The sequence below is a fragment of the Pyxicephalus adspersus genome, chromosome 12, assembly GCF_032062135.1.
Source record: "Pyxicephalus adspersus chromosome 12, UCB_Pads_2.0, whole genome shotgun sequence".
Classification (NCBI taxonomy): domain Eukaryota; kingdom Metazoa; phylum Chordata; class Amphibia; order Anura; family Pyxicephalidae; genus Pyxicephalus; species Pyxicephalus adspersus.
Window position 1 is genome coordinate 8,685,862 of NC_092869.1, and position 26,134 is coordinate 8,711,995.

Sequence of the window (26,134 nt, forward strand, 5' to 3'; positions counted from 1 at the left end):
GGTCCTGTAGGAGTCAAAATCTTGCTTCTGTCTGTTCTAGACTCTAATTGGTCATTACAATGGTGACCTGATCTACATTTGTCCAAATATACTAATGTGATATGAACCGGCACTCCATTATTCTGGATATTGCAATAATGTTTGGATTTTTCAGATTTATCCTATTGATGTACAGTTCTGTCCAACGCATACACAATGTCCTAATTAAAACCAAAGAGTCCATGATCACAGAGTCTGAATAAGGTTTGATTGAAGTAAAGTAGAACAGCCAACACATTTCAGGAGCTTTAACACTCTTCATCAGGGCTTGAATTTGTATGAACCTGAAGTATAACAACTCAGTTTTTACAGTTAATCAGCATAACACACATCTATGCATAGATGTGAACTGGTCCTCAAGATGTTATTCATTATTGGTCTGATGCTTTTGCTGAGAGCTCCACTGAATGGACAAATATTCCCCAATTAACAAATACTTGAAGATCCATATTTTTCCAGATTTTCTGTAAACCAGTGGCCTTGTTGTCAGCCAACCACAGGAAGTGATTTTTTATTTTTTGAGTATTTTCAGTGTTTTTGAGACATAAGGCAATGTACATGTACTGCAGAGCTATGTCAATGTTTTTTCAATTTTGCCCTTTAGGAATAATTGATTTAATAAGTAAAGGCATGAAGTTGGATAGACTGGTATTTTCTGCTGGCTGCAAGGGATCATATTGACAGGTCACTACATAAAAATAACCACTTTGTAAAAACCACTTGTCACCTCCAGTTGCACTTCTGGCTCAGGTATTGTAAAGAAAAGGGGCTCATAACCTTTGCCATGCCCAGGGCCTAATATTTTTCCCAGCAAATCATTACCAATTCTAAGTAGTTATTAAAGTATTCAATCAGCAATCACACAGATCTATATAAAAAGGTTATGTTCAGACAATAGGTCTCCAAACCTAATTGTGGCTGTGTTTTTCTACTGTAATAGGAGCCTAAGGCAAGATAAGCAATATTGTTATTATGAGCAGTATAGAACTTCTCACTACTACGCATCGTATATCAGTCTCTAGTTATAAAAGTATTGTCTGTGTGTGTATTAACCATAGACCTTAGAGAACAGTTGAGCATGCAGAATCAATCCAACAGGCTTAAAGTTGACCTTGCAGTCACTTTATAAGTCAGCCATTCTCAATTAGGGTTCTATTGAACCCTAGGGTTTCTCCAGTGGTTGCTAAACCTTTCTTAACTTTTAGCTGATTACCATCCCATCTGATTTCCATTCCTCCCAACGACATTCATTGAATTAATTTTGTCAGGGGTTCTCTGAGAACATTTCAATTTATATTAAGGGTTCCTTTGAGCAAAACAGTATAAAAAAGGCTGGTCTTCATGAATTTCCAAACAATTTGGGCTTTTAACACTACAAAGCAGTCTGTAAGCTACTATCTAGTGACTTTGGCTAGGCCAAGATTATGTTATCAGTTGGCTGCAGGAAAGATAAGCATTTCAGTTTTAAGATCAGAGTTTTACTTTGGGCCTGATTTATTAAAGTTCTCGAATGTTGGAGAAGGTAGACTATCAGGAAAAAAACTGGGTGATCCAGCAAACCTGGATGCAGCAAATAGAAGAGTATGTACTTCTCTGATGGCTTTTGTCTTTTACCTTACTTCCTTTCAAGTACTGCTGCTTCAGTAAGGCACATTGTGTCGACAATAAGTGTAGTACACCAACTATTTGTACTGGAGTCATAGCACTATCATATGTTCGAAGGGAGCGGCAATCAGTTGAAGTACTGCTCTCTTGGTGTCAAGCATATGGAGCTGAATGAGTGGTCATAATTTAAAAATAAGTTTAATAATTATTATAATAATAATAAAATAATAATTTAATAATTTCATAATAAGTCTCCTCTCTTCTCCCATCATCTCTATTACCTGTCTGCTTGACCCAATTCCCTCTGATCTACTCCGTGCCCATTCCTCAACCCTGGCCCCCACACTAACTGAACTATTTAACCTCTCCCTTTCTACTCGTATCTACCCCTAAGCTTTCAAACATGCCATTATTCTCCCTATCCTGAAGAAACTCCCTACCTTCTAGCTACCTCCTTATCTCCTTCTACCATTTGTTTCCAAACTCCTCAAGTGCCAACCAAGGCTCACCAACTATCTGAGCTCCATCTCTCTCCTTGACCCTGTCCTGTCTGGCTTTCAAGCTGCTCAATCCACCGAAACAGCCCTTACTAAAGTGGCCAATGACCTCACCGGAGCTAAGTCTTAAGGCTTTGAGACTTTTCCCTTCTCCTTGATCTTTCTTCTGCTTTTTACACTGTTGATCACCCCCTTCTAATCCAAATCATGTGCTCCATTGGTATCAGTGACACTGCTCTCTCTTGGTTTGTTTCCTATCTGTCTGACTGCTCCTTTAAAGTTTCTTTCAATGGTAAATCCACCTCTCTCCTGTTGGTGTTCCCCAAAGTTCAGTCCTTGGACCGGATCTCTTTATCTGTACACCTCCTTTCTCGGTAGTCTCATAGGCCCCTTTGGTTAACAGTACCATCTGTATGCTGATGACACTCAAATCTATCTGTTCACCCCTGACCTGTCTCCCTCAGTCCTGGATAAGGTTTCATGCTGCTTGTCAGCCATCTTGTCATGGATGTCTGACAGAGTTCTGAAACTCAGCCTGGATAAAACAGAACTCATCATCTTCCCCCTTCACAGACTTATCTATCCTTCCCTCCACTCCTCTTCTGCTCCGTCTCTTTTTAGTTCTCTTCATTGGCTTCCATTTCACCTGATAATCAAATTCAAGCTGCTGTGCAGCTCCGTCACTCATAATCGTCAAACGCACAGCTCCAAGACTTTTCTAGAGCTGCCCTGACTCTGGAATGGTCTTCCTCATACTATTCGGCTTGCTCCTACTTTCTGCTCATTTAAAAGAGCACTCTAAACCGATCTTTTCAAACTTGCCTACCCATCTTCTGTCTCCTAAACCCTCACTACTTCCCACCACTCCATCTCCCCTCCTATTGTGTGATACTTCCCCCACCCCCTAGATTGTAAGCTCTTCTGGGCAGGGTCCTCACCTTCTCCTGTGTCATTGTTTATATCTGTCTGTCATTTGCAACCCATATTTAATGTACAGCGCTGCGTAATATGTTGACGCTATATAAATCCTTTTTATTATTATTATTAACAATAATAACAATAATAATATTAATAATAATAATTATGTGCTACCTTAGAGTAATATTCTTCTGATTCATGTTTATTGTACACTGGGCTTGTTCTTGTTTCTTTGCTAGATGTATTGTAACAGTAAAAGATCTTTTTGTCAGGGTCTATGGATCATCCCTTGCAAAGCAGACCACTGGTTTGCGGTGGGTGGGTTTAAGCAATTCTGCCAAATATGCCCAGGCAGTTCATGCTGTAGTTTATTCTAGTCAAGTAGACAAGGATTTCTACAAAGAGTGGTGGGAAACTGGAAATGACAGCTTTGGGTAATATCACCAAATGTTCCATATTTTCTAAGCAACGATCTGATTATATGAGGACATAGCTTTTCTACTGACGATGGACACCATAGAGTACTTTTTTTCAACTGTTTTTTTTTTTACCTTGGATGAAACTTTAGGTGTTGGGAAACCCTTGCTTTAATCAATCAATTGGAAAAAAACATTTACACTGGTTGTCATTGGTAAGAATGTCCCCCATACATGGTGTTCAGAATATCACCTTAACAGACAAGAAAAAAGTCCTTGGTTTCATGCAGCTGGAGATGGAATTGACATCAGAACTATGCACCATCCTCTAGGAGGTCAATCAGCAATAGCTTAAGGAACCCCTTTCAACTTATTGAAGAACCCAGGGATCCATGGTTCCCCCAGCTGAGAGTGTCTTGTCTTCTTATCAACAAAAGACTTGCAAACCATATATAAAGCGATTTGTAAACCAAAAACTTAAACCTATATTAAAGTTCAAGTCAAAAATCGCACTATTCTAGGTTGTTGGGAATTGTGCCACCCCTATAAATATGAATTCAAACCCCCCAATAAACACTTTAATCCCATCACTCTGGAACTTCTGGCAGGTATGCAATTTCTAACGATGAGGTTCACTCTATAAAAAAACGAAAGCACCCAGCAAATCTAATGACTGCTTAACTGTAGTATATTAGATTTTTATTTTGGGCAAATCTAATAATAGACATCTGAATGTCATTTAATTATGATGTAATGATGTTACCTCCTTTAGCCTATTAAAGCTGAACATAGAGGAAAACAAAAAATAATCCTAAAGAATTTGGCTGCTTTTATAGCTGCTATTACTAATTGGTTTTTATTGCCATTACTATGAACTTGATTCCTATTTTAGCCACTACTAAGAATTACGGTATGTCACTGTATTAGCCACTACTAAGGTAACTATTGTAGCGACCAGAAGCAGGGTGCTGTTGTAGCGACTACTAAGAACTGGGTTGCTGTTTCTATTAGAACACCATAGATCTGTTTTAGCCACTACTGGGAGTAGAGTTGCTATTGTAGTCACTACTCAGGTCTATTTGATTGCTGGAGCTACTACTAAAAACTTTTGACCTGTTGTAGCCATTACTAGGAACTGGGTCGCTACTGTTGTAGCCACTATTTAGAACTTGGTTGTTGCTGTAGCTACCACTAAGTAGTTGGTTGCTGTTGTAGCCACCTTTTTGGAACTAGGTTGTTGTTGTAGCTACTACTAAGTTCTGGGTTGCTAGTGTTGCTTTTGCTAAGAAAAGGGTCCATGTTGAAGCCACTACTAGGAACTTGCTCATTTTTAATGCTACAAGTAAGAATTTGGTTGTTCTCATTGCTAAGATTTTGGCCACTGTTGAATCCTTTACAAGGAACAGGTGGGTTCTTGGGTTTCTGTTGAAGCCATGTTTAGGAACCATGTTGCTGTTATAGCCACTAATAAGAGCTAGGTTGCTGTTGTAGCCCCATGAAGAACTAGGCCACTGTTGTAGCCATGTAGTTGTGTCTTCAGCACAGACTTTCCCCATCTTCCCAATCCCAGATCCACCAAATCTCAAAATAAAAGGTTATTACTAAATAAACACCATGCTGACGTTTATTCTTTCAACAAAGGACATTTAATTTCTGCGTAACATCACCAAGGACAAATCACACGATGAGGTATCAGAGAGAAAACTTTGGTATAAAATGTACATGTTTTAAAATGTGTACAGGCAAAAAGACTTTGGTTAATTAGCACAAATAACAAAGTTTAAACATTCAAGTTTCTTTTTTTCTCTATATATGTCATATATATATATATTTATATATTAAAATGCACGGCTGATTTTTTTTTTAACACTGTGTGTATGAACACAAAATAAATTAATAAATTAAAAGTGAAATACGCTGATTTTTTTACACAATTTTCTGACATTACCAGGAATGTCATCCGTAGTGCGGTCTTTAAAATTTTGGACTGGGGGACCTAGAAAGGATTTAACAGGGTAGCAGAATTCTTTACCATTTTTTAGCAACCGGCTATAATGATGCGTAATTAGTAGGGCAAGAAGATGGGGGTAATTTAGTGATGTGGGAAAAGCCACTCACTTAGGAAAGTGTAATTTCACTTTGCAGACTGTAGTGTAGCTGAATTGAAATTGAAAATCCAATCATGTGCATGGGAAATGATTGGGTATTCAGAGAGAACAGAGCTTCCTTATTCACTAACGCTCATCCATAACGTTGACCCATTAGCAAAGCAACCCCAATGGATCACAATGGATTGGTAATGAAGCAATGAAAAAAAATTATATTTAAAAAAATGGCAGATATTCTCACTTCCTATCATGGAGGAGCAGGTGGATCCCTAGAAAAGTATACACCACCAGCACCATGAATGGTATTGGAAGTTCTTTTTGACAATCCAATACCTATCTCAAAATCATAGACTAAAACATGTATGTTAAGCATTCTTATCTTTTAAACTTCAAATGCTTTTGTTGTATTTTTGTATCATATCTAATGGTGGTTTATACCAACTCAAGGGTGTGAGGAAGCCATAAAATGGAATTCTGCTTGATTACACAGCAAACATGACATCTAACATGTAATCAACCCCAATATGTTAATGCGGGAATAAGAAAAGATGAAGTGGATCATTTAAAACATATTAAGATGTAATAGCAGGAAATGGTTTTGATTACATATCTAGCTTGAAGCTAAGTTTAAAAAGGATTGCACATTGTGAATTAACACTGGTAATATACAAAACACCTCGAACATTGAATTGTCATTCAGCAATCCTGATTGTTCCATTCGAGTTTATCTTCATTGTCATTCAAAACTTAATTCCTTGAAAGTCCCCAGTTAATTCTTGGCTTAGTTCAGATATACATATTTGGGTTTTCGTCAAGTTCATGACAACATTTTATATTATGGCCCAAGAAGGACCATTTTTTTGGCATTGCTTATCCTTTAACCCTGTAGTTTTGATTGGACAAAAGAAAAAAAAGCTAAATAAATTCACAAAAAGCAATTTTTGTGGCGTACAAAACAATTGTCACACGCAAATTCTTCTTTGGTATAAGTTATACAAAGGTTGGATCGCTTATTCTTCAATAGTATCCAGCCATTTTTTTAATTTGCAGAACAGCCATTTTGAATCCTAACATTTTTTTTCTCGTTTTAGCCTTGTAAGTGACAAGAACTAATAAAAAAATGTTCTTTGTCAAAGTAAACACATTACAATGAACTTGTCAAACTCCAAGCAACATTTATTATGCTATCTTGTCAACTTAGGAGGAACCCTAATACGAATATTCTACTGGTAACATGCTAGATCCAAGATGGCTGCCAAGTTAATGATATTTTATGAAATGTTTGAATACATATTTAACAATGTTTCAGAGACAGTAGCCTTCAGCTTGTCCCTCAAAGTAGGTCCAAAGCTGTATTATAAATACCCGTCAAGACTATTTGTTCTAACCCCCAAGAACGAGGTAGAGTTTTACTGATATGCCAGTTTAGCCGTGCCCATGGATAATGGAGTTGTGGTTGATGATATCTTCTATAAAACGATATAGTATCAGGTCACGATGGTAGTGCAAAATTTGATGTCCCCCTAATATCCATGCATGTTTTATTGGGTAACAATCGATCACTGTCACTATGACTGGCTGAGGTGGTGCTGAGGCCTAGTATTGTAACAGAGCTTTTTAAATCGAACATGTTTCCTAGAATTATGTGGGTGTAATATTTCCTATATAATGGTATAAAGATTGCTGGTCAACATCTAAACACTTTTGGTGGAAGGTCACAGGCAGCCAATTTGTCCCCAGTACCCAACATATTACAAGGTTTGACCAGTTGTCGTGTCCAAAAAATGGAAAATTTCTGGAATTCCAAGATTTATGCATTCTTAACTTTATTAGTGGACTAGGGCTTAGTCCCCACAATCATTTTGGGGCAACTGCTCTTTGGCAGTAGTCCATTAAACATTGTGGATCTGCCAATGATGACAACCCCAAGAGACTGGGTTATCTGGGCTATGCTACGTAGTTAAGTCGTTATTCATACATAAGACGTTGGCCATCAATCCTCATGACGATCCTTTCTTTACTGAAAGTCCCTATTTTCAGTCTTTCGTATCCGTACAAGATAAATTGACCAAGTACTGATATTCTGAGTATAAATGGAGACTAGTAAGGTGGGTCAGCCCCTAGCATTTAAAATATTGGACACTCCAACATTGCAAATGTTTTAGAACGGGAGTTTTGTGTGTTCCTGCCCAATTTTTTATTCTAGGAATATACTAAAAAATAAATAAAAATCCAACAGAAAGAGAGGGAGCTCTCACATATTGGGCACAGCAGGTGAGCAGACCCTAGAACTCAGCAAAGAGATTATTGGTACCCTCATAATGGGCACAACAGGTATGCAGCCCTAGGAACTCATCGCAGGTTTGGTGGGAACTTGTCATAATGGGCACAGCAGATGTACAGTTTTAAGAACCCCTCTCAGGCATGGTGGAAGCCTCCCATATTGGGCACAGCAGGTGTACAGGCCCAGGAACTCACTCACTAAGAGATAGAAACTACCCAGTAGTTTGACTCTCTTTGAGTAACCTGACCCTTTAAGTTACTGGTGGACATGGGAATCAGAACACAATTTTGTTAACTGAAAATTGAAATGATCATTAAATAAAATGGACAGAGGTAAAATAACCCATTCGCCCATCCATCTATTTCATGAGCCCAAGGTCAGGACAATGCATTGGAGATGACTCTGGTATAAGAAGGGTTAGTCACCCCCACAGAGGATGTGATCAGTGGACTCTGGAGAATGGATACTGCCTTGACCTTCCAACCTCCCTTTCTCTCATCTCCCACTGTTCCATTGAACTCACTAATTCCCCGTCAGCTGGTCAGGAATAAAATGAAAAGAGCCTGGGGTGGGTCCGGCTGTATATCCAGACTGCAGTCCAAAGCTTCTAAAGGCGAAAAGGTCACCGTCGCTTTAAAGTTGCACAGCGGAGGCTTTGAATTTTCACCAATGGGGTTGGGGTCAGCACTACTCAAGCGGGTGGCTTGAGATCTGTTGCTGTTGGGGTGAGGAATTATTAATCGTTACATCTTCTGTTGCAGAGGCCACAGCAAGAGGTGAAGTTCTCTTAGAACAAATTAGGAGTTAATTATTTTGGCCTTGTACAGCAATACCATGGGCCACGGTGTCACAAAAATGTAGCTAAATGTCTAATGTTGCTTGAGATTTTTAAGAGATGCAAAAGACTTGGGCATTGATTAATTAAAAGCATTGGATGTGTCAATGCTCTTGCAGAACCAAAAGAACGCTGGAGTATTTGCCATGAGATGTTTAATCAAGCAAATATAAAACCAGCTTTCACCTTGTGCTATATTACAGGTGTATAGTCAGTAAAAGATCTGCATTTGTGCAGTCAGTTCAAAGTAATCCAGCCTATATTAGGCAAAAGATAAGTCTGCTTTATAGTAAGCATCATAGAAAGGCCATGCTTACATTCTTCACTGCCCGATCTATTAAAAGAGCACCCCAGAATCTATGCATTCAATGAGCTTCTCTCCACCCTCCTATGTCACAGTGCTGGGATCTGGTGATTGGCAGATCAGGCACCCAGTACAGCAATATGGGGTGGGGTAGCGGGTTATTTGTTACCCGATGCCCAGTATTGGGCAGAACCCTGGTCTTCTGAAGTCAGAGAACCCTGCATATGGTACTTGTTGTAACCTAAACCCAGTGCCTAATACAGGATAAATGCAGGCCAGCTATAAAACAAAACCCTCAGATACAACACAAATTGCGGGTGTTGTAGAGCAAAAGGAAACAATATTTAAAATCACTGATTCCTATTAAAAGCATGTTGCAGTTGTTGAGTAATTAAAAGTAGAAATCAGCTTTCTTTGGTGCAGAAAGCTGCCAAAACCAGAAGCACTTAGTGCTGCTCTGGCCTACACACCTAAATTATTATATTGTAATTGGCTTTTCTGAAATGCATTTTTGGGTATAGTAGTTTTGGGTATAGTAGAGACAGGTAAGAACCTCTGTCTGGATCAAAAAGAAAATTGGGGACACAAAAATAAAAGTTTAGGGCTATTGCTACCTGTCCTTCTATATGGGAGAGTCCCTTCACTTTCTTTCCGAGTGACAAAGGTCACGGAAGGGAAAATAAGTGACAATCTCCTCCGGTAGGGACTTAAATAGATATTAAAATATACAGGTTATAATAATCCTATGGTAGACCAATTTTCCAATCTGAAGATGTCTCGAATTGAACCTTGCATGAAAATGCATGGTCTTCTTATACGACAGTCTCTATGACCCAAATAGGATAAAACACTTAGTGAAGGCTTTTAAAACCATCAAAATGGTAGAAAGTATGTTTACAATACACCTGCTTTTTGTAGGCACTGGTGACATGACTTGGCATTATGATAGGATCCTAGGAAAGTGTGCAAGATGATACAGCATTGTGCAGGGGATTCTGGATCCTCAGGATTTCCGGGCAAGAAGTGATGTCACCATTGCTTAGGCGAATGTTGCTAAAAGCTAAAGTATAAGGTACATTTTTTTACCACTTTCTTTCCAATTATTTATTCTCTTTCACAAAGCATTTGTTTTTATATTTGGGGCTTTGTGTTGCAAGATCATTCAAGGTCTTTTTAGAGGGCAGCATCAGTAAACAATATTACCAAAATACTACCTGATCAATTTAATTTGTCAGAGTAACTTTGTTTGTGAAGAGTTAGGCTAGCCATACACAGATCGACTGAATAGATTTTCAATTCAATTTCTTTGTCTAATATAAATGTCAACCATTGATTGAAAATCTAATGTATCGAACACACTTTACAGACCACCATTGATGCATGATCAATTGTTTGGTATTGATTCTTTGTAAGCGATCTAAATGCAGATCAATCAATATATTTTTACTGATTGGTCTACTTATGTATTCGTGCGCATGCTTCAAAATTTGATCAAGAGGTCTCAAAAACTTATCAGATACTTGTACGAGTGAAGGAAACAATAACCCATTGTGGTTCTTTTGATTACACACTTTTGGTTGATCAAATTCAGAAACAAAGTAGGCATCCATGGTGGATTTGGAAAGCAATTGAATTGATTGCTTGATCAAATAGGAATACCAACCCATATATGGCCAGCCTTTTCAATCAACCCTACAAAGCTCTCCTCTCTGAACATTTTAAATGTAAAAAAACAAGATTTTAATGCTAATGTCCCCTGAAAAGAAAAACTCTGGCTGAAAAGAAAAACTCTGGTAAGCAGTTGGGCCCAAATGGTGATAAAAAACCTTAAAGTCAGACAAGGTTAATTTGAAGCACCTCAACAGCCCACCTTTGCCAACTACAAAAGAGAGGTAGAGGATAACAGGAGTGTGACATCAAAGAGAAATAGACGTAGTATGTGAAACAAACCCCATGTTTGGTCAACCTGCCAATCAGAAATGCCAGTGTGCATGAATGACAGGAGACTGCCTTATGTCTTCTTACATCTCTACCACCATCTATCGAGGATGCGTGGCCTGAAAAGATTTTAGGTAAGTCTCAAGTCAGGCTGTAGTGTCCTGAAAACCTGTTATTGGCATTAAAGAACAACCTATATATTGTTCTGTAGTCAAGTGACTCAAACAAAAGAACTACAACAATAATCCTTGGTTGAAGGCCAACTGTTCCCCTTGGTCTTATGTCTTCCAAGACGTTGCTGAGTGGGCTTTAAAACATGATACCTGTATTTTCTGTAGTGCTCTCTGTGGACTGACAGTGCCATAGAAAATAAATACCTAAATAAATACGGTGTATGAACTATTCTGTACCCACAGATCTCCACGGAAGAGGGGGAATCAATCGAGACGACTGAAATTATCGAGTACAGAAGGGACAGTCAGTCACTGGTAACCTTTACAAGTCCTCTTAAGACACCTCAAGGTCAACGTTCTTGTCCCAAAAAAAGGAGAAGGGATGACTATGGAGGCTGAGCGGGTACTATCTTTGGTTGATAGCGTAGTAGGCATCTTTTCATGCTTTGGTGCAAGCAATGGCCGAGCCACCTTTGGTGGCTAAAGAGCCGGAGGAAGGTGGACGCCCGTGACCCTCGTCCATCCACTTGTCCAGGCTCCTCCTGCGTGCATTCATGAAGAAGTTGCTGACAGTGGAGAGTTCTAGGCCCAGCTGCTGTGCAATGGTGATCTGCAGCTCCTTGGAGGGCCGCTGGTTCTCGTGAAAAATGGCATGCAGTGTGCGTCGTTGAATGTCGGTGAAGACCAGGCGGTGCCGCTTAGGCACGTGGTTTCTTTCGGCTTTGCTTTGCTCTTGCTCTTTCCTTTTGCAAGCTGTGGGGGAAAAAAAGAAAAGGATGTGAATTTACAGGAAAGTAAGTGGTCATGTTTATTCATTGAGCACTTGTTAGGTAATGTGAGAGCATTGTTTGATATAAGTTACACAACTGTACATGTTTTCTGTGCCAGATTTTTAATATTCTCTCTTGGGTACAGTTTTAGGGGCTCCCTCTATTGGCTGTCAGCTTGTTAGTCATTTCAGCCAGGATCCTTGCTCGCTACTGCAAGAAAATCAATTTTAAGGACAATCACATCTACAGGGTATTGATTTGGGTGAAAGTCTGTGGACAATACTCTGAATGTAGACTGACATACCGAGCAGCCACACATGCTGATATCAGCAAAGTCTCTAAGTCATATGACCTGTAGGACCATTGGACCAACTTTTTACAACTGATAAGTAAGGTTATAGACATTTTATAGCCCTTGGTTTGATTTCTTGGTGATATAGGGCCCTTAACATGTCTGTAGTCACGAAACACCTAAAGCTGATCTCCAAGCAGGTACAAGTGGCACAAATAATAAACCTCTCTAATAATATGTCCCTAAGAACATTTTTGAATAGCTCAAAGATGACTTCATATTATCATTTTTCAGCCCCTATACAAAAGAGTTCCGACTGGGGCAAGAAGAAACATTATGAGCAGCCAATATGTTGTCCCAAAGTGCAAGGAGCATGCTGATAAGAAGCAAATGCAGAAAGTTAAGCTGTTTGCTGCTTCTTTCCTCACTGTCCATTCACAGGGAGGTAGTGTTAGTTACTGAAGCAAGGAAAGAACAGATCTCCTTTTCTGACAGACAGGGCTTTGCTCTAAGAGAACTAAAATTCTTTGGCCAATAAAACAGCTCATATATATATTTATTCCATCCACATATGTAGCTGTTTGCCCAGAGTTCACCTTTAAGGGATCTGGCACATAGTCATCACATCAATACAGCTGCATTTAAATAATGTAACTGTACTCAATTTCACGCGTCCATTATGACAGTTGATGTAAAAATGATGGCGTTCACTCTCCACTATAACGAACCTGAGCCTTGCTAGATTTTTTTCTTTTTATTTAGTGATTCACTTGTAGCATAAGGATGATGCTACATTATTAATGCCTAATCCCAGGTAATGTTATATTAATGTGTGTATCTTGTTGTGCGGATAATTATCAATAAAGCTGTATTGCCGCAGTTGATTTTGTTATAGATTTCACAAGGTACAGCGGTTGATATCCCCCCATTGCCTGTTTTCCTGTCTACTGTCCCCATCTGGTCAGTCCACCATCCATGCCCTTCCCCCCACTCCTGTCTGGGACATTGCACACTGATAGAAAAATATTGATCACAGCCCAGCTGTGCGGCCTGCACAGCTCACTGTATACGCGCAGGTTAACCCCTAAGGGGCCGTCGCCACGTAGCCATCAAATTCAAAATCTCAACAAGGGGCCGGCTTTCAGTTCTTCGTTATCTGTTAACGAAGGAGGCGTCAACAGTTTTGGCAACAGAAGCGTTAAAAAAAGACCTTGTGAAAAAAAGAAAAACAAAAAAAAAAAAGAAAATCCATACCGCAGCGTTCGACTAGGCCTGCTTTTATGAAGTCGTTCCTTAGTTCAACACGTCTCCTCTGGGAAAAGGGTTAAACCAACCTTCCATCGTAATGATTCGGTTAAAACGAAACGCAACGGGCCGTAATGTAATAACGCCAGTAATTGAATACGAAATGACAATAATGAGTTGATTTGTACGGCGGAATGAAAGGACGGGGCTGTATATGAAGCACCTTCTTGATGAAAGATTGAACAGAAGATTTCCTGTGCGAAGGGAAGAGGGCAGTTAGGGACAATTGATAGGGTAAATGTTCTGTTATAAGGCCATCGAGCCTTGAATGATACCTGCCTACAGGAGGATGAGGAGGTGTCACTGCGCCAATGGAAGCACTGAACAAGTATTGCAGGGAGCGAGGCCCGTGACAATTTTATTGGAATAGTGATTTGTAAGTAGTGGAGAAGCAATTAATGGACAGAGGCTGAGAGCTCGGCGCACGTTAGAACTATATAAAGGTTAATGTGATCGCAATCAGCTCAGCTTAACGACACTGCAACGCATGCTAAATCCGGCCCCCACCGCCGTTATATATGACGCCAGGAAGTCGCTGACATTTGCATCTCTGACATGCGTATAACATACGATGAACTTAGAGGGGCTTAGTAAATCAGTCAGCATGGAATGTGTTCAGTACCTAATGGTAATGGTAGAGAAAGGCAATTAAAAGAACTTCCTTTTGGTGTTAAAGGAAACCTGGAAGTTGCCATTGCTGAGTGCCCCCACTGCAGAAAATGTCCGATGCTTAGCTGGTTTAAAGAAACACCAACACTTTGCCCTTTCCAGTTCATTGTAAAGGATTTTTTCTTGCTCCGACCCCCTGATACTTACCTTACCAGTGTTTCTTCCCACTTCTGAATCATAGATGGGGCTAAAATATCCAGTGTTGGCTGGTAGTAGACACTAATGGGAGTGACGTCAATTTCTTTATCATGTGACAGGGCTCGGACCGCACCAATTAGATGCTTCAAGTGAGCATCCTGTTCCCCCACAACCGATACCACCTGGGGGATGGGGTTGTTGGAGCGTACTCCCATTTATTTAGGGGTTAAGCACTTGCCATAGGGTTAGAGGACAGGATAGCTGCCTGATAGCTGCTCCGTCTAATCTCAGGCTAAAACTGATCTTTCGAATTCAACAGTTTCAATCACACGCCTTATACAAGCATGCAGTTTAACGTGGCACAAACTGTGCCATAATTGGCTGGTCAACTGACCTGCATACTCATTCAGAGTTGATGATTCAGAAACTATTGAAGACAGAGGATCGGAACACCAAACAAACAACCTGTAGTTTTTACGACCACCAATGGCTGCTTGCTTACTGGTAATCTTTCAGTAGAGGTCCTTAGGCATACCAAATGCCAATTTTCACACTACTAAAAGGTTAGGTAGTGGTGGAGTCTTTTGTGATATATTCAAAAAATTCAAACGCGCTGAATAACTCTTAAATCTGGTAAACCAAATCTTTCCCAAACTAACTGGCAAAAGTTGCCTCAAGAAAGTAAAAAGAGTTGAGTAACACCAGTCTTTGTTACAGTTTAAGCATGGGACTTCTAAAGTACACTAAGGCTTATTAAATGTGCAGTAAATAACAGCAGCAGGCTATAGCATTCCAACTGCTCTTTCAATTACTCCCATTTAACCAAATGTGATCTCTGACCACATGGTTGCTTTTCCTTCACTGGAGGAAGAACCACACTGCAATTACAACTCATTGACTCGCCGTGTGCAGCTCCTGGGGGCAAAGCAGTAGTTTTTGTTGTCAGGTGGAATAATGGAGGCATGAATTGCAAGACTGCAGATTGAAGAAAAAGCAGAAAACAGTTAGCAGTCCTTATCTATTTACAATACTTCTCTTGTGACAGGTTTACTTTATATTATCTTCTCTGGAATTAGCTAAGGATATGTCGGAAAAATTATAAAAAATAAAGGGGTCACTTGTCTGTTTCGGACAGAAGAGAGCTGAGATAAGCACAACAGTAATTAGGCGTGGCAATTATTAGACTTTATTACCAACAAGTCTGAAATATCCTGGCCTGCATTCCAACTTCAGTAGAACTAGCATGCTATCGGACTAGAATAAAACTGGCTTGCTTCCTAATTACAACAGGACTGACTTGCTACCTGACTACAACAAAACTATGGTGGTCCCTGACAATTGTAGAACTAGAATGCTCTCTGGCTACAATAGAACCAAAATGTTTCCTAATTACAATACAACTGACCTGCTACCTAACTACAAGAGAACCAGTCTGCTCGTTGACTTTTTCAGAAATGGCCTGCTTCTTGACTACAACCAGACTGGCCTTCTCCTCAACTACAACATAACTGATTTGTTCTCTGGCTACAGTTGAACTGGGCTCATTCCCAGCTGCATAGGGGTGGTCCATTTATTGATATAATAGAAATTAACTTGTTTATCAAGTGCAATAGAGCTGACATGGACCCTGAATACAATTTAAATGGCTTACTCCCTTATTACAATAGAACATGCCTACTTTCTGGCTTAAATAGAAATGTCCTGCCTTTAGTCTCATAATAATTGGTATACTCCTTAACTACAATAGAATTGTCCTAGTCAATGACTGTTACAGAACTTGCCTGCTCCCGGACTAAAATAGAACTTGTCTGGACCTTGACTACAATAGCACTGACCTACTCCCTGACTACAATAGAAATGTCCTGCTTGATTACAATAGAACTGGCTTACTCATTGATTACAAAAGAATTGTCCTGCTCAATGACTATTATAGAACTGGCCTGCTCCGTGACTGCAATAGAATTGTCCTGCTTCTTGACTACAGTAAAACTGTTCTGCGGTCTTGCTACAGCAGAGCAAAATACACAACAGAAGTTCTTACAAAAGGCTTACATAGAGAAGAGTTAAGAAGCTTTGCCAAAAGATACCAAAAACAAGCTTGAAATAAACATACAAAAAAGCTGTGTAGTACATATTTGCAACATATACAAATACATATATATACTAAATATACAATACTGTTTCAAAATAATGTCTGATTATCTTTGTACTAAGCCCCTATGAAACATTTATATATATGAATATACATATATATTCCGCATGCAGCGGTTCGCATAATGTTACTACAAAAAAAAAATGATTCTTTTGCAAACCACACAGCTTTTTACAATATTGTGACTTGCGCACACACAGCAGCAGATCAGAGGGCACATATAGATCCCCGCCTGTCCAACAGCGATATCTAATCAATGGGACTGATTTATGAACAGCAGAGCAGTGTATGCGCTTGCAACAGCAACCAATCACGTCTTCTATGCTTCAGTCTTCATAAACCTTCCCAGTGAACTCATTTGTGAAGATACCTAGAAGGACCTGTCTGTACTGCCTATAGCAACCAAGCAGATATGTATTTTCATCTTCAACAATTAAATGAAAAATACAATTGGTTGCTGAGAGCAACAAATGGAAGGTATAAAGAAGGAGGAAAGTGTTCTTTTTTATTATTACGCATCGGCTCTATTAGTGGAAATTCACCTCGGGAAAAAAAATCATAGCTAGTTCCCATGTGACTAATCATTTTGTAGAGATGTATTCTTTACCCTATCTCAGTTTTAATCATTTTAACTCCCCATGTGACTTGGTAGTTTCTATATGTTTCTCTGTTTAGGCATTATATGGGTGGGTTTCTTCGAAAAGTCTGATTCCCCATGCAATAGTTCACTGCTGAGGCTACTGTGACCTGCACCATGTATTTCAGATTAGTCCTAGCCACTTAGAAAGTGCATTTAAATTGGTCACTTATTCTTGACCGGTAGACTAAAGGAATAGGAAGACGCTAGTATTGGCCAACCCAAAAACATTAGCCAAAACATTCTCAACCAGGGTTCCTCCAGATGTTGTTTGGGGTTCCCTCTGCTGTGGCTAATGACCTCTTATTACTATTTACTAGTAATAGTATTTTATTATTATTTCATTTTTCCTGGAGAGTTATGCACCACTTGGGAAAGCCAATAGAATGACTCCTGTGATGTTTTCGTTGCTTGTAAGAGTGGCATTCTGACCACCACTTGAACAAGAACAATCTGTCCGGTATTATTTAAAGAGTTCCTCAGTAGTAAAAAGGTCGAGAAAGGCAGATATACAGAATGTATATATATATATATATATATATATATATATATATATATATAAAACACATGTATGAATATTGTTTCCCTTAATTGATAACACTTACACGCGCGCACACACACACACACACACACATATATATATATATATATATAAATACATATATATATAGATTAATTGGATAATATTTTTAAAATTATTTCTATAATTATTGTCATACCAAAAGCACAATACCATTCAATTAGCATAGATTCTCTTCAAATAAAATTCACACAGATATTAGAAAAAAACAGCAAAGGTGTGACAAGCTACTAAGGTTAACCTGTGCTTGAATAAATTAGACTTTCTTGGCCAGTTCTAAATTAGTCTGATTGTCCAGTTCTAAATGGTAATGATGTTTTTTTTTTACTGATTAATTCACAAAGGCTTTAGAAAAGATAAAAGTCTGTGTTGGTTATATTAGCGAATGAGAGCATTTTATTATTTCTGAAATGTATTAGAACACCCATTCTTGACCGGTAGACTAAAGGAATAGGAAGACGCTAGTATTGGCCAACCCAAAAACATTGGCCAAAACACTCTCAACCAGGGTTCCTCCAGAGGTTGCTTGGAGTTCCCTCTGCTGTGGCTAATGACCTCTTATTACTATTTACTAGCACTAGTATTTTATTATTATTTCATTCTGCCTGGAGAGTTATGCACCACTTGGGAAAGCCAATGGAATGACTCCTGTGATGTTTTCGTTGCTTGTAAGAGTGGCATTCTGACCACCACTGGAACAAGAACAATCTGTCCGGTATTCTTCCCATTTTAGAAGAGGTTACCCAAGACCTAAAATTATTTAAAGAGTTCCTCAGTAGTAAAAAGGTCGAGAAAGGCAGATATACAGAATGTAAATATATATATATATATATATACATATAACACATGTTTGAATATTGTTTCCCTTAATTGATAACACTTACACACACACACACACACATATATATATATATATATATAAAAATACATATATATATATATATATATATATATATTTAATTGGATAATATTTTATAAAATTACTTCTATAATTATTGTCATACCAAAAACACAATACCATTCAATTAGCATGGATTCTCTTGAAATAAAATTCACACAGATATTAGAAAAAAACAGCAAAGGTGTGACAAGCTACTAAGGTTACCCTGTGCATGAATAAATTAGACTTTCTTGGCCAGTTCTAAATTAGTCTGATAGGCCAGTTCTAAATGGTAATAATTAGTTTTTTTTTACTGATTAATTCACAAAAGCTTTAGAAAAGATATAAGTCTGTGTTGGTTATATTAGCGAATGAGAGCATTTTCCTATTTCTGAAATGTATTAGAACCATTGCATTTGAGTCTGGTTACAACGGGCACCACACCCCTTTTAGTTAACAAACCAACCATAATGTAAATAATTTAGAAAACCTCAAGCAACAGTTGTTCTCAGCAAACAATCGGATTACTAGTTTCATTTCCCTGTAGAATAGAAGATAAAATCTTACTGAATGCTATGAGCAATAACTCTACTTTTGCCCCAGTCCTAATACATCAGCTTTTGTATAGAAAAAAAATCAAGCCATATAAAAGAATAAAATCCCATTAAACTGGTATTTATTTATACATCATTTCAGTATGAATCTGGCCTAGCTTCGAGCAGGGACATGTATTGAACTATTTTCCATGCTGATGGCATTTTTCTTTAGAATAAATAATTTTTGGTGAATCATTGTCTATATGCACGCATTCTTGCCTTGCCTATGCACGATTAACCTTTTTTTTATTCTCATAAATGTATATTTTGTCTGCTACGAATCATCAAAAAGAAACATTTTAAGAATCATGAAAATATATATGAGTAAGAAAACCAAAAATGAAAATCAAAAGATTGGGGGGAAAAGGGGGCTAATTTCTGCAAAATCAAAAATCAATGGGAAGCTCACAGCAAGCTCCCCCTGGGAACGAAACGCAAAGGTTTCTGGGTAGTTTATGAGTGGATTGTGTGTGTGTGAGTGGCGCTGACTGAGTCTGCTGTGGAGATCGATGATTTTCCTTGTAACCCTTGCATTGCCGTGTTGAAGCGAAAATCTATTGCTGTTTTTGAATTTAGGAAACAGATAAGAGACATCTATCTACCTTGATTAATAATAGTTTAATAGAGAGAAGTATCAATAAAAGGTAATCGGCCAAAGCCTAGCTAGACATGTTTGCTTCCAAGAGCCAATCAGATTTAAAGGAAATAATTTTTTTAAGAAAAGAAAGAATAAATAATGAACCTGATTGGATTGTGGCCACAAACGTAAGTTTATTGGACAGCCAATCCTTTAATAAACCATCTTAAAATTTAAATACCATATTATTGGCTTGTATGTACCTCCTACAAATGTTGGGTAATATATACCTATGTAGACAGCTTAGCATAATTAAAACCCCATACTTCAACATGTATTGTGTACAAACGTGCATGGTTTAAAATGCAGCACAGAGGTATGATTAAAACACCATCAATCAATCATTCTCTGCACATTTCAATGACCTAAGTGCACTTAAGATAACTGTCCATCGAATCTGCTAAAAAAGTATGGCTGGTTTACAAATTCGGCAAATAATTGCAATATGCAGAATAATATTTCATACTTTATCAATCTTTTAAATCACTACATAACACTAAATAGAATTAAAAATACATTTTTGACGTTTTCAATTTATGTTTAATAGATTTATATTTATTAGATATTTTTATGTCCTATTTATGTTGTCTATTATGTTATTTTTTTATACTAGTTAAAATGAATTCTTCAAAACATAAAAATGTATTTATATATATATATATATATATATATATATATAGATATTATATATAGATTTACAGATATATAAATCATAACACCACAGGAGAGTTATATTGACGGTCGTTGTTACGTTTATACATTTCTGTAGTGAGTAAAGTTCAGCTAGAGATTTGGCGCTGATTCCTTGCCCGTGTCCTTATAAATATTCATTAAGTGAGAACTGTGAATGTAAAGTGGATGTGCGAGTAAATTCTTAAAAAAAAATGTGTCTTACACATTATTTTTAAATAATTTTTAAGGGGTTGAATATCCTTGTTGGGGCAATATTTTACATCTACCAATACTGTGTTCATTTTCTGAGCTGCTTCATCGACCAGTGTGTCACAGTCACTTCTCTTGCAAGGGGGCTGCAGCAATTCACACTTTAATGCACTGACAATAAAAAGGTTAAAAACCACTGTGGGCTTTTGTTCGTGTGCAAGCATTGTAGACATAAATGGCAGCAAGGAACCACCTGGCCCACCCAGATCCTTCTACTATTTGTTTTATTTTTAGTTTGCTAGAAAATTATTTTGATCATTTTATTAACTTTTTTTTTTATTATCAGGTAATACCATGAGTGCAGTGGAGAATCAGTGAGCTTTATTTCATCTTCTCTTGCGTAATCTATGCGTAATATTTTTTTTCTAACGGGTCCGAATCTGAAATCAATGGAATTTTATTTTTTATAGAAAATTAAAATTAAAGTTATGAAACTATATATATATATATTTATATATATAATACCCATACCAATACCAGTTTTTAAATGTTCTTAATAATGTATATTATTAATAAGAAAAGTATCAAATCTAGTACTGTAAAAGGCCCCAATCACCTGTTTTTTATTTACTTATGTTTATTATTGAATGTGATATATTGCTACTTTATATTATAAAAATACTAAACACTTCACAACGTGTATATTTTTAAAATATTTTTACATAAACTTCTAGTTAACTTTCTAGATTTTTTAAAAAAAAGCCATTGCCGTATATGATAACCATTACCAATGAGGATTATCACACTAATATATCAGTGTTCACGTCAATTATAAATCTAAAGGAAAAATATTAAAAAAGGTATTTGCTTGAATATTTGATTTAAAAAAAAAAAAGAAAGGTATAGCGTTGTTGAATCCCGTAAGAATTAAATGGAATTAGGTTAAATGGACGGGCTATTTGTCTTTCAGTTTTCTGTCAATAATCTATGTAACTCTAGCATATCATTATTTCTTTGGTCATTGTTTATTGCTATAAATGCTGCCATGAGTTTCTAGACAAGAAATGGCAAAATGCATTATTAAAGTGTAGACAAACAAAAATGTGTTTGTTTTTTTTTTGGAATAAAATCATTCAAAAAGTTCAAGGCTCTTGAAAAAAAGTTCTGCCCACAGCCTACACACATTTTAGAAATCATTGGTCTGCAACTCCAACAATGTTTGCAAAGGACTCACGCCCACTAGGTATACAGGAATAATAGCTTAGGAATAGAAAATTGATATTGAAAATTCAACTTACAGAAATCATCACTGCTAAGAAGATTTTTTATCCATCAGACGATGAATATTTTTATATTTTTAAATAATGTACAGCAAAAATTAAATGTAAGAGCAACAAACAAAAGCTCCAAATAGGTAGAAGCCCCATTTAGGTTGGACCTCTAATATAAAGCCGTTTGCCTTAAATAAATAGAATTAAATATTAAAGTGATTGGAATTTATTTGAAGAATAAAGGCCTAAATGCAGTACTTACGATTCCGAATACGATTCCGCAAAAACTAATTAATCACTCACCTAAACTTGGTAATGGATACTAAAAAGTTATAGTATCAAATAAAAAAAAATAAGTCGTGTAGAAAGTATAGAAATGGATTTCAACTGATAAAAGAAAATAAAGCCACTTTAAAGAAAAAAAATAGAAGAATGGCGAAATGGCAAACTATCATTTATTGCCAGTGCATTGTCCTTCTTGCCGCCATTTTGCACTTGCAGGTTTGTAAAGCGCTGCTGTTTGTTTAAAAGACAAAGACATTTACCTTCATTATAATTAATTTTCAGCGACAAACTCGCATAGGTATTCATGTTAATTAGGGTTATCAACAAAGTCACAGGCCATTGCGATAAGCCAACCTTATTAATCACAAACAAAAATATTGAACATGAACAAAAATATTTTTTTATAAAAAACACTATTTAATTTTCAAGAACCTCTTTGACTATTTATTGAGTGACTACGCGTTCAAATGTTCAATAAAATATAAATTAGTAAACCTACAGGGATAGTCTATCCACTGCGGTTCTAGAAGTCAAGATGGCCGACTGGCTAGGCCAACAGCTCCTTGGCAGTTGTCATCAACTTTAACGGTAAATTAAGCAGATATTGAATCCCAATTAATTTGATTTTTTGGGTGAAAAATTAGCATGTATCTTCCAACAAATGAACCAAAAACCATTGACGTGACTCTTTCACTTCGAGTCTTTAATGCATGGATAAATAATGCAGGATGGATAAAACTGGGAAAAAAGAAAGTATTTTCTTTAACAAGTGAGCAAACCATTCAATTGCGCGGTATAAACTCTATGTAAATTGTCACAAATTAGGTGGAAATATTGTCAATGATACATATTGGATAATTAAAGCTTTTATAGATGTTTGTACTGAACATGTATATATTTTATATAACTGCAGTTTATCTCATATGACAGACCAGGAACAAGGCAAGGAATTTCACACAAATCTTTGTCACTAGATAGCAGCGTTCACTATAAGTATACAATCAGACACACTAAAATGCATTTAATTTGCATTGTAAAAGTGATCAGGGCCTTATGAGCCACTTGTAGACCATCTGCTGTGCCACACTAATGTCATTCCACTCACAAGAGCCCACCTGGGGGTAAAAGGCAGCTTTGGGAGTTTTAAAAAAATGTGTTCTTTTTCAGCTCTGAAGGAATACAACACTTTATTGCTAGGTCTAATTGTGCATAAAGATGCGCAAATACAAAACAGAATCTGGCAGCTTTCTGGGCCTATAAAGACGCAGCAAAATATTTGCAGTATTTTCATAAGGTACACAATATTTTTCATGAATCCAATATTGGTTTTGACTATGGAAGCTACGAAAAAAGTCAAATTTTAAATGTAAATTAACGACCACTATTAGAAGTAACATTAATTAAAAGCCTGAATGATTTAGACGTTTTGTAAGTGTTTATGCACTCATTATGCAATGAGTGAGTCTCCTTGCATTGCCCGAGGTTCCAGTCACCAGCATGCTCATAATAAACTATCTTACCTTCTAACCTTAAAGCTGCCATTCTCTGGAATTCAGGCTCCTGAAGCCACCGCCACATCCTCTTGAAGGTCTCTCTTCCTGATTTTAGCTTGCTCCAGGGCTTAGGGTTTCTTAGAAGGTCAGAGAGAGTCCCTTGTGACCTACACAGAACCCTCTCTGCAAAAATAGCTTGTGGGATGCTGTATCTCTTCAGTTCTGCAATAATTCTTTGGGCAACATCTTTGGTATTAATTTCTTCCAACTGACTGGAAAGGGTAGTGCTTTGCGTTGGCATGGGGGGGTTTTGTCTACAGTTAATATCTGCCCTGTGGTGAACATAGTGGTGTTGGTGCATGTTGTTGGGTGACCCTACTCCAGAAGAAGGAGGTGGGGACAATTCTCTTGAAAAGTGCTGGTCTATCCTGCTAAACATGCTGTGGTGGGCATCGAAACCATTGCCAGATACCATCTTCTCATTGGACAAGTGTCCTGAATGATGACCATAACCATGCATGGTGGTCAAGTTAGGGCTTGGCAAAGATGAAAGACTTTGCCCCATGCTTATATCTTTAGGATAGTGACTATAAAAGTTACTGGGAGGCCCAAGTCCCCTGTCTTCTCTCATCAGAGTAAAACTTCCAATGACATTTCCGACTGGGACACATTGATGATGCTGGTGGTGATGGAACTTTTCATGAAGGGGCTGCAATGGGGTCAATGTTGTGTAACTGTTCGCGGATGCTGGAGGAGAATCACCCCCAAACCCCAACCCTGGGTGCAACGATGTAGCAAGATGATGGTCTGAGCGGTGGTAGTCACTTCCATCCAATACAGAGGTCATACTGGACACCAACGAGGATCTCGGTACAGGTGGATGCAAAGTCCTACCTTGATTGTGCATCAGCTCTTGGCCTGAGCTAGAGATGTCTTCACCGGTCTCCAAACCCAACTGGACGTTCATGTCTTCAGGCTATAACATCCTCCTCTTTATCTAGTTGTGTCCCATTAATCTTTACTCTAAATTGACTGGAGAGAATCACAGCTTTAGACCTAAGTCAGGCAACCCTGTCTTTTTTTCTTTTCTCTAACAAACACATCTACATTCTGATCAGGTTAGACATCTATTGGTATCAAAATTCTGTTAACCAACCAGAAAATATTTTACGGAACAAGAAAAAAAAAAAGAATAAAAGAACCCCGCGACATGCAATTACTACAAATACTATATATGTACCAGTTGTTAACCCCTACATGCCCACAATACAGCAACGCACAGAAGCACACGGAAGAACATATAGTACTACTTACGGTTGCTACAGATCCTTACCTATCGAAATGCAGTTTAAATCAGACACACATCAGCCAGTTGTGGTCTACAGATCTTCATCAGGTTCCTCTTTTCTTTTTTTTAGGTAAATGAGCTCTTCAGTTTGTTAAAGGGATAATTCCCAGAGATGCAGTCTTGTCTTGGTTCTCTCTTTGCACTGAGAGAGTTTGAAGATCCTAGCTGTGCAGACAGGCAGAGAGAGAGATTTCTCTTCTAGCCTAGGTCCTATTGTGATATTGTCTCCCTCACAGAGATCAGTGCCCCTGCTTGCTTCTGCTTCCAGCCCACAGCTAAGTCTCATCGATTTTAGTCCCAAACACTCCAGTTTCCTGCTACCACACGTCACTAGCCTAAAATCTGACAGATGTGCAATCAAACACCAACCAGGAGTAACTCTTTAAGCGCTGGACCCCTCCTCCTGCCTCTTGACAATTAAGACGACAGCCCACCCAAAGAAATCTGAAGCCTTCAGCCTTTAGGTGGAGAAAAAACTAATGCATAACAATAGAGAGATTTATATACATATAAATAAAGTACTTTCTTTTTATAACAATTCTTAGAAATTATTGGCCGACACACAACATGTAGATGATAATCAATGATATTTTTTGTTTTTTTCAGACATCAGAATGTACAGCAGAAAGACACATTCAAATCATTATTCTGCTTGCTTATATTTAAATAGGTTGTAGTTTTAAACTACAATCCCATTGTAGCATTTATCCAATTTAATTGAAACTGTCTCGATCTCATTAAGCTTTATGCGTTGACACCTTTACATGGCAATTTAGATGGAAATGATTAATTCTAGCAATGCTAGGATTGTAGGAAGAATGGTGAACACCCAGAGACAGTGCACGTGAATATGGGGATAACATACTAACTCCATGCAGACCCCGGCAGCTCTAGCAGTCATATAGATCTTTTTTTTCATAACCTAGCGAATCAACAAGCACTGATAATAAAATGAAAGATCCGTCTGATTAGGTGAGGATCAAGTTAGTAAAACAGATGGTTTCTATTGCACATCTCCCACTGTTAAAATGTTTATTTTATTATAAAATAGATTTTCAATACAGAAAAACCATCAAGGTGAA

The 26,134-nt window shown here is 37.7% G+C and overlaps 1 protein-coding gene across 1 annotated transcript; it reads right to left on the reverse strand.

Annotated features, from left to right (window-relative positions):
• Positions 1 to 5,081: 5,081 nt before the first annotated feature.
• LOC140342096 (hepatocyte nuclear factor 6-like) lies at positions 5,082 to 25,435 on the reverse strand. The gene is made up of 3 exons (XM_072428136.1): positions 25,038 to 25,435; positions 23,732 to 24,736; positions 5,082 to 11,870 (listed from the first exon to the last, which is right to left on the reverse strand). Exons 2-3 carry the CDS (start codon positions 24,669 to 24,671, stop codon positions 11,557 to 11,559), a joined length of 1,254 nt encoding a protein of 417 aa, XP_072284237.1. The 5' UTR covers positions 24,672 to 24,736; positions 25,038 to 25,435; the 3' UTR covers positions 5,082 to 11,556.
• Between the last annotated feature and the right edge of the window lie 699 nt (positions 25,436 to 26,134).